Source organism: Linepithema humile, chromosome 2 (genome assembly GCF_040581485.1).
Source record: "Linepithema humile isolate Giens D197 chromosome 2, Lhum_UNIL_v1.0, whole genome shotgun sequence".
NCBI lineage: Eukaryota > Metazoa > Arthropoda > Insecta > Hymenoptera > Formicidae > Linepithema > Linepithema humile.
The window spans coordinates 388,901-398,779 of NC_090129.1; the positions used below are offsets into that span (position 1 = coordinate 388,901).

The following is a 9,879-nucleotide window of genomic DNA, read 5'->3' on the forward strand; positions in this document are numbered from 1 at the left end:
TTCCCCGCAGTTTCTCGATCATTCTGCAGAATCAGCCCTGCAAGATAGAACCCAAGGGATGATAACGGCGTACCACAGCATAGCCGTTGGGATTAATTTTACAATCGACTACGCGGTTATTTTACTACACCATCTTCGCACGAGTTATGCCGATCGTACATCTCAAAGATATAAATTTAAAAGAATAAAAATATAAAAGTTATTTTTTTTCTAGAGTGAAATGCAATTAAAGATAGATTGTGATATTCACAAACATTTATAATTCTAAAAAAATTATACGAATTTTTGTAATGTATGACAAGGGGAAATTTGTCATATCGCAAAAATAAAGTTAATAGTTATTTACTGAGTTTAAATAAAAAAGTGATAAACAAATTAAATAAACTACTATATTGTGTATAATGTAAATTAATTTTTTAAAATGTATATTGTAACAAGACACAGATATAAACTGACGTGTTACGTCGATGCAAAATTTCTCAAACAGAGCGATTATATCATCCTTGAAATAAACAACTCAATCTATAACGAATACAATTATCTAGACCGAGTCTGAAAAAGCAGGATATAAATTGGAGAAAACGCAAAATAGATGTACAAACAGCCAATATGGTTAACTCCTTAAGCTAGTAATCGATATTCCCAGCGATTGATGGCGTTCCTACTCGGCCGTAGGTTGTCTGAGACAGAAGCCGCGTTTGGAAAATTGGAAAACTATCGGTTGTCTGACGGAGCGAATCACTACGAAGACAAAGGGTCGACGAAACTTGGGGTCCCGGAAATGCCTTTGCCAATTTCGGAATTGTCAACCTGCTGGAGAACGGTGGCAAATAAAACCGGATGTGCATTTGACACTTGGAAATTTCGTAAACGAGAAACTGAATCCCTCACTTTAATGAACTTTTCAACCTGCTCCGACGCATTTTTCTATGCAACGGGCGCAATATTGTGCTTTTATTTAAAAATCGATTGGTTATGAAAACTAAAACTTTTTGTAATGATAGCCTTGTACTATTTGTTTACACAAGTAAAAAACCACTCCCTAAAGATTCTTAAATTAATTCTATTGTAAGTGCTGGTTAGCACTCGTATAATTTTCAGCAATACAATTAAATCATCATTGTCATATCGCGGTGAAAAGTAAGATGCACTTTTCTCACAATATTGCGCTTTAAGTATAAAAATAAGCATGCATGCGACGCCCAGCATGCTTTTCCCACGGCAGCAGCCATAAACAATAAACTCGCGAAGATATCACCGAATACGATCGCGAATGGATGTGACATGGTGAGAGTTGGCGAATGTTGCCTAGAGGTGTCAGTCGACATTCCCAACATTCCTACCACCTGCTGTATTCGAGGCGATTTCCTTCACTTGTCTTTGCTACAGTAGGCACGGTGCAGTGTGTACATAATACGGTATTTCGTAATCTATGAATTTCGACATCAACTAATAAGAAGCCGCGACGACTCGACATTCGCAAAAACGTAGCAGCGATTAATAAATAGAAATAGGCATCAATAAAATTGCTAATATTATTTTTTATATATTAATTGATATTTTTATTCGCAAAAAATACTATTCAATATGAAAATAGAATGATAATCAGTCAATTGTATTAGCCACAAAATAGTTGACCATAGAGACTTCCGAAATTAAACAAAAATAAGTATGTATATCAATGTGCCAAAATTCTGTCGTTTTTCTATCTTAAACGCGAAAAGTGTAAAGAAGTGCGACTGAAAAGAAGTAACTTAACATCTAGTACTCGCCGTTCACAACTGCAGTCGGATGTATACCGCAATATCTAATGCGTCAGGAAAGTCAAGATTTACAGCCGTCTAACTTAGCCGGCTACCACAGCATAAACTTCGCTCGAAGCTTTAAATCGAAGTTTCTTCACAATTCACACATATTCGCGACCAACGCGATGATTACGAGGACATAATCGCGATTTCGGTAAATCCTTCGATTGTTCCCGCAATCCCGAATGCAAACTCGCATACGCTGAAATATGATGAACGATACACGATAAAGCGAACGTTATTTCAATTCCTACATATTCGCAAACATCCCACTCTAACTATTTCGAGAATCTATATCACGATGGCTGTAAAAATATAGCTACAATTTTTATATAAATTTCCGAACGTGTAGCTTCTCTTTCAAATATATCGCCTGATTCGACAATACTCCGTAAACTGTTACGATAAACAATAAAAAACATTCTTGCTTCTCGTTTCTCCATTGTATCGATATGATTTTTCGCGTGTAATAATCAGAAATTCTTATCGCCGTTGCTTCCGCCATGTGATCATTTCCGGACGCGATATACGTTCGCTATCATAAACCTGCCGAAAAATGGAAAATAATGTGCAATATACTTTTCACCTAGTAAACACGGCGAGTATTAGATATATTATGTTTCATTCCTTTCAGTCACATTTTTTTATACTTTTTGTGTTTGATAAGAAATTGCATGAAGCTATCAGTATATATTTATTTTTCAGTACATAAAATGCGAAAATTTTTATACGCAGAAATTTTGTGATTATCAACCATGAATGTTATTACAATAATTTTGTAAGGACACTAGTAAATACACGCGCACGTAAGTATGCGTGTGTGTATGTGTACGTGAAGTATTATTTTCAACAATTTTATTGATTTTAAAGTTGACCAGCGCCCTACATCGATATCATCTAAATATTTATCATCTCAAGCAATATCCAGGGTGTCTCAGATCAACTATAGCATCCGTTGATAGCAGATTCCTCAAGTTATTTGAAAACGAAAATCTTTATACCAAAATATCGAGATTACAGTAATTTTTTAACGCAAAGTATTTAAAGTTGACTAATTAGATTGCCAAAAATTCACGCGCTCAGGCACGTCGCAGCAGAAATCTGCACACAGAAAAATACATACTGTATTTAAGTAAATATTACTTGATTTAAGTATTTTATAAGTTCATATATACGCAAATCTATCGTAAGTTCATCATAAGCATCAAATTTATTCAAAATATATTTTGATCCCAGTAAGTTTAATACTTCAATCAAGAATATTAAATTAGAAAAAGAATTCTATTTGCTTATTAAATTAACCAAATCTGACTTTTATTCGATATAATTTTATAATATTCTTCACCAAAAAATAACTACTTCTTTTGAGTATATAATAATGAGTTTATCAAAAATTTGTGATGAGTATATTTTAAGACTATTATCAAGAAAATATTCTTTATTAAAGATAATTGTTACTTAAAAAAAGAAAAGTAAGCCGAGTAATTACTTTTCTTAGCAATAGAATGATATTTTTCTGTGTGTGCTATTAACGGATGAAACAATTTTTTGTTATAAAAATTCAATGTGCATAATAATTATATCTAGATTTTTATTTTTGTTAATTAAAAATCTTTTTTCCCTATTCTATTCTAATTGATATTTTTAATCTTTAAAAAGTTTCTTTAAAAGAATTCTTTTTGCAGCTCTCATGTAGAATTTTGAAGTTCTTAAAATCTTAAAAAATAGAAAGAGATTTTAACAAACTAAAATGCAGTGTAAATCTGACGTCTCATTTTCAGTTTATTCTGAGCCGTTTTCTTTGATATCATAATCAGAACTGTTTGTTTTGTCTATTAGATTAGAAAAATATTACCATGAAATTCTGCAAATTCCCAACAGTTTGTGATTTGTCACGAAGTACTATGCCAAACTTTACGCTCATCTTTAATTTTTCTGTAAGTTACTATACCACATCACTGTTACTGTAAAAATAAGATTATACTCTAAGTAATCGCTTGATCCACTACATTTACATGAAAAATATTCTATTGTCTGAACTTGTACTTTAATAAATATCGTTGAAAAAACAACCAAGACAGGAAACTCGCAAAGCAGTAGTTTCTACATCGCGATAACTGCCATTCGGCAGAAACTTGAGTGAGTTTGGTCGAGATGCAGTAAACTCGACTTGAGTCTAACCGAATTTCGAGTTAAGATTAACGCGATGCGTTCGATTGGGAAATTATAGATACCACATACGCTTCAAAAACGAACATCACGTACGAAAACGATCAGCTAACTTTGAGCATCGATCGGATATTGAACGATAGCGAAATTGCCTAAAATAACATCGTAAGGTTTCTCGCTTATAAAAGCAAAGATGATTTGATACCAATATAAAAGCAAGTTAAATCTTTCGTGACGTTAACTGCCAATGTTTGCAAAACAAAAGAATATTACCGCTAGTTTACACGCATATTTGTCCCTCTCGTGTTATATGATATTTATCGCGGAAAAAAAGAAATTCCTCAAAGGCCCGATAAAAAATTATGATTTTGCGTCGAAAAACGTTGCCACGCACAACGTTTAATCGCGGAGAACTGTCAACGCGCGGTGAAAAGTGCAAACTACAAACAACTGTATTGTACCATTGACACCATAGTATAAAAAACATTTAAATCTCCGGAAGTCTCTCTCTCTCTCTCTCTTTCTCTCTCTCTTTGTCGGTAAAATAAATTCTTTTGTCTCGCCACCTCGTCATCCGAGTTCTGGGATGCGGTCGTATCGATACGCGCGCATCGATCGTGTTCGGGAAGAGACCTATGCAACACGACGTGATTTATGCATTCGTACGATTTATACGATGTACATTCCGTATTCTAAAATGTAATTCTCTACACAAACAATTCGTGCACGGTATGAAAGATTACGATGCATTTCCATGTAAATTTAATTTAATCCGACGTTTCAGCAGCAGTAGCGTTATCGACCCGATATGAATGCGCATGCACATGGGATTAAATGTATAATAATATCTTAGCAATATTTATATCTCAAATTTTTCCTAAATTATACACATAAAGCTTAATATGAAAATATAACAAATATTAAATACAATAATTTTGAAGCATTTTTAAAAATGTAAAGGAATAAATATAAAAACTTTTATATTTTTTCGACTGGTACGTTGTTTCTAGTCTTAGAATATAATAATAACAGCAGGAAAAACGATAGCGCATCTTTTTCTAAAATAATAATTAAATATAATTAAATATAATTAAATCCGTAAAAGTCTTGAATTCAGTTGTCATTTCTTACAAAATAAAAACGTATTAAAAAATAAATCATGTCATGATTTTACTTCGTTGCTTAATGTAAAATACATATTTGAAAAAAAAATTAATATTACGATCTACTGCAAATCACAGTGCGATTCATGTAAACCAACTGAAATTTGTTAAAGTTTTGAATCGCATATAATTATTCACGAATTATCATGTCGACGAAAAGGAAGAAATGCAATCGCGCGAGATTAAAACACGGTGCAAATGCAAATCTCGATTAAAACGACACGTCGCATTGAATCGGTCCTATTTTCACCACCAGTATTCAGCGCTAAACATGGCTGTGCGATGTTCTCACGTCATGTTGACGTTAAATAGGATTTTCATATTAGGCAAATCAATCTCGCGGAATGACCGTGTTAAACGTTGAATGATCAGAGTAATAATACGGGTCACGGGAGAGAAATGTTTAGCAAACAGTAAGAAAATAACACGCGACAACTATTATTAACTACACCCAACTGTACACACCCGAGTTTACCTTCGAGGCACTAGGTCACACACAATGTTTGCGGGGGATCGATAGTTGGATTCTTTCGTATTACGTGCGGGTAATCGATTCGGCGGTCGTACGAACGACGCGGTGTATCTAAAGACCGTCTACCGGCGGGCGGCACACGATAAGAGTCCAAGTCGATTATTGAAACTACAAATCGCGGAGATGCATAATGACGCTCGCAATAACTCTGAGAAGGACGGCAGTGCATTATTCGCACTCGGAAATTCGTGAGGCCGACAATTCTTATCGTTTCCTCGAACGGTTACTACGTTTCTTCCGCCCTCGCTCTCGCACATACAAAAGAAGAACTCCAAGTTTTACACGGTGTCTCCTCTTGGCAATGGCGCATTCAAACTCACCGGTAAATAGCGACAAGACTCGCTAAGAGACTCGAGATATTTATGCAAAATTATAGTGACGAGGAGAGGGGGGATCAACGACTCTTCTGTGAGCTCGCGATTACAATTCTCTGGCTGCTTTATCGTAAATTGCGAGAAAAGTTTGAACCATTTCCGAATTATGATAAATTAAGTCTTAACTTGGCAAAATTATGAAAGCGAGTTTACGATTGTGTTATTATGATAAAACGTTGAATTGAAATAGAGTGCATCATAAAAAGAAAAAGAAACTAAAATACAAACTTTTATTTTTTAAATGGAAAAGATTTCTAATATTTCCGAGCAGTCAAAACTATTGGCCACAATGAAACCAAGTTTCATATGCATAAAACACTTGGCCACAATGTTAAACTATATGGACTGTGTGCATTTCAAAGGAATACATCGGAACGGAAATCCTTTTGTCCTTTATCGTTTAAAGCGCAATGGTTGCAATAATAATCTTTTTAATAGCTTTTTCCCAATCTGCCTGCGGTTTAACTTCGCTAGAAACTGTTGCACTAATCGATTGCGATAAAAAATATAATGCAGAAAAGTGCAATTTCTTTCTATTTCTTCTCGCTTATGCTCCAATATCGATTCTTTCGCACGCTATTTTATGTACAAGTTGCAGATTACATTATCTTTTCTCTACAGTCTCTATGTTGATTTTAGATCAATCATGCTATGTGCGCTTGTCTCGCATAGCCGCTAAACTTGCTACGATGTTGCACTGTTTCAGACTCCGCGGTGCAACCTACTGCATGGCAGCACGCAAGGAAACTGCTGACAAAACGCGCTTCGTGTTTACAGCGAGCTTGAAACTCAAATTGGGCGCATCAAAGGATTAACCAACGAAAAGAAAATCATATATCTCGCTGGATTTAGTGTAACCGAAAAATAAATGAATACTGTATTTCGTACAAACATCGGCTTTGTTATAGAAAATACACGAAAAAATATGAATGTTATAGAAATAGCGAAAAAATGCTTTTGTTAGCGATAGCAGCGATGAATGTGCTATTCGCTATTCCAATTGCAAATGGTATCGGAGAATACTCGAGAAAAAGAGTTGAATGACGACGTTTACATTGACATCAATAATACGCGGAATATAATCTGACCCTCGTTTGAAGCACGGATAAAATAAACAATTATACACATAGGTAACCTGTATTTCAGTCGAGATCGAGTTACGTGAAAGTAAGAGCTGCGAACGTTCGTTTTCCCATGTGACTGCATATTGCAATTGCCTATTGCAACATTGTAACGTTCAAAGCACGTACAAAGAAGCACGTCTTGATTATACATATTCGTCTGTTCGGAATCTAGTATTGAAAAAAATGACAAGGAAAAAGCTGTGCTTTATGATAAGTATGCAGAAAAATCGCTTGTTAATATGGATTTGCATGTAGCAAAAATTGAATTTGTAGCTCTCGTAAAATACTACGTTTGATTAAACTCAGACGTATAAAGAATATAAAAATATCTAAGAAACATTTTAAATTTTCAAATTATTAATATCAAATATCTTTCGGGTAGATTTGTCAGCCTTCGTACTACTCGGACAATGATAAGAATCACCATATTGTAATGTAAGATAATGTAAATAAAGAATTTTACCATAAATCTATTATAGAAAGTATGTGCTAGATGGCACAATTCAATCGATCGCTAACGGTAATCGCTAAATCGCGCAGGAATAAAGCAGAATAAATCTAATGTATATCATCTTTGTACAACATGTCCTTGATATCTACGATATTCACTTTGAAATAGCTGTATGCTTTATGAAATATCTATATGAGCATTTTAATCACACATACAAAAACTTTGCTACTTTCTTCATTTATCTTCATCGCGACAAATTTTTATTATAAAAAAATGCTGTTAAGAAATTGGCAAGCAATTTAGAGAATCAATGCAATAATTTAAAAAATTACGGTTTTAAATGCGGTCCAAACGTGGAGGATTTCGTAACAATTTGCAATGGCAAAACGCCATTCTGCAGGAACTCGACTTTTATTATTGCTATATCCGTCATCCTATATTTTTTCCACGGATCGAAAGAAAGAGCGGTTTGTCAACCTGTCTAATTCTGACATGACAAGTGGGGTAACAAACGAAGGGAATGAGACGAGGGATGTTATATTGAAACTTTAGACTCACCTCCTCGGCGAATTCGAAGTCCCCGTCGAATTTTCTCTTGCATTTCACCCCTGTAGCCAGAACCAGCAGCACTGTGGCCGCAAACATCCACGAAAATCGCATGGCTCCCACCGTCGTTTCTCTGTCTCCTTATTCCAGGAAGTCACTTACTAAGTACCGGAAGACGCGCACGCGATACCGCAACGCGCGTACACTGCGGACGTAAACAGAAGAAAAAAAGAGTATCAGGAATGATTGCTGATAACGTTCACGCACCGTAAAACTCAAACACCGTATATACGCGACAGATAACTCGATACGAAACGGAAACACATACCTCGATAGCCGAACGAATTGTGACTGCATGAAGAGAGGCGACACTGCCGCTACCGTTGTACTACCACAAGCGCGCGCACGCTCATTGGTCAGATTCCGACGAGCGAAGCGCTCCAAACAGTGCCTGAAAAGCGGGGAGAGGGTTGGCAGCGCCGCTATCTCGCTCGGTCGTCCTCGCGCTGTTCACTGTGTATCTGTATGGGACAGAGCAGGATTAGCGCAAGTGTGTGGTACACTGCGCCAGTCAATACCTCCAGCTAGAGTTCCTCAAGTAAGAGTTAGGACACCGAGATAATGATTTTTGATTGGTCCGCCATGTGCAATAGGGAAGCAGCCATTGATCAATTTTAAATGTTTCTCGTTTCTCAAAATAATCTCAGAAATGTGCTATTATCGTACGGTGCGGTTAATGTGGAACACTCTGTATATTATATTGTATAATTATTTTAATTTCTTTGTACGAAGAAAATAATTGTGTAATTTGAATAAATTGAAACAAATAATTTGAATCAAGCGCCACATTTCCTATTAATGGCGGACGGTGTTCTAAATCTTATTTGAGGAACTCTACCTCCAACTGTTTTAATTCACTTACCTACTCTACCCATCTCCCTAATGTCCATGATTAAAAAAAGAAGAAGCTTGCAGGGAATTCTTCGGCACTAAGGAGGAATCTAATTGGATTTTTATTTTATTTTTTTCATCTTTATCACGATTTGAATCGCCATTCTCTTTCATTTTTTCTTACTTTTCTGGAGTAACGTTGTTCCATTACTCTCTGATATTTATCAATCTAATATTAATCATTGATATAAAATATTGAATCCAGCATAAACCAACATTTTAGTTAAGATAATAAATTGATTCCAATATCGATCTCAAACATATATAAGACTATGTACCTCACCTTTGCGTCGGATAAGGTCGATTATCTTTTTAGTAGGAATTGTAATTTGTTTTTCGTACTATCGGGACTTGAGGCAGAATTTATCGCACCAAAGGGTCGTCCCGTTTTGCAGGTTTAAATTAGATGCATGTAGACACGAAAGAACGTATATGGCCTGCGGTTTATGTTGTTAAGTACATTTTGAAGCAAGTACAAATGTCTCCTTGGAGACTACTTCCCGTGGTATGTAGTAGTTAAACACGCACAGCTTCGGCAAAATACAATAGGATTATTTGTGGTTCCGATATACATCTTGCCATTCATAGCTCGCACACACATCTTTCGCAAAATGTCGGGAATAATTATCTATGTTTCATTGAACTGGAAAATACAAAAAAAAAATACATAAAGTATACAGATAAAATGTATTCAAATGATAAATATACTTGATATGAGTAATATAAAACAAATGAGGATAACTTGTAAAAATAGTATACATCTG

At 35.3% G+C, this 9,879-nt stretch overlaps 1 protein-coding gene across 2 annotated transcripts in view; it reads right to left on the reverse strand.

Moving 5' to 3' along the window:
• The window catches only part of Cow (Proteoglycan Cow), an 82,056-nt gene extending 73,406 nt beyond the window's left edge, over positions 1 to 8,650 (reverse strand). The window contains exons 1-2 of one of the 2 annotated variants that reach the window (XM_012369504.2): positions 8,493 to 8,650; positions 8,177 to 8,369 (exon numbers count right to left, since the gene is read on the reverse strand). In XM_012369504.2, the coding sequence (XP_012224927.1) occupies positions 8,177 to 8,278 (102 nt within the window). In that variant the 5' untranslated portion in view covers positions 8,279 to 8,369; positions 8,493 to 8,650. Of the gene's footprint in view, positions 1 to 8,176 lie in introns of both variants that reach the window. The other variant, XM_067348792.1, reaches the window with a different exon arrangement.
• Between the last annotated feature and the right edge of the window lie 1,229 nt (positions 8,651 to 9,879).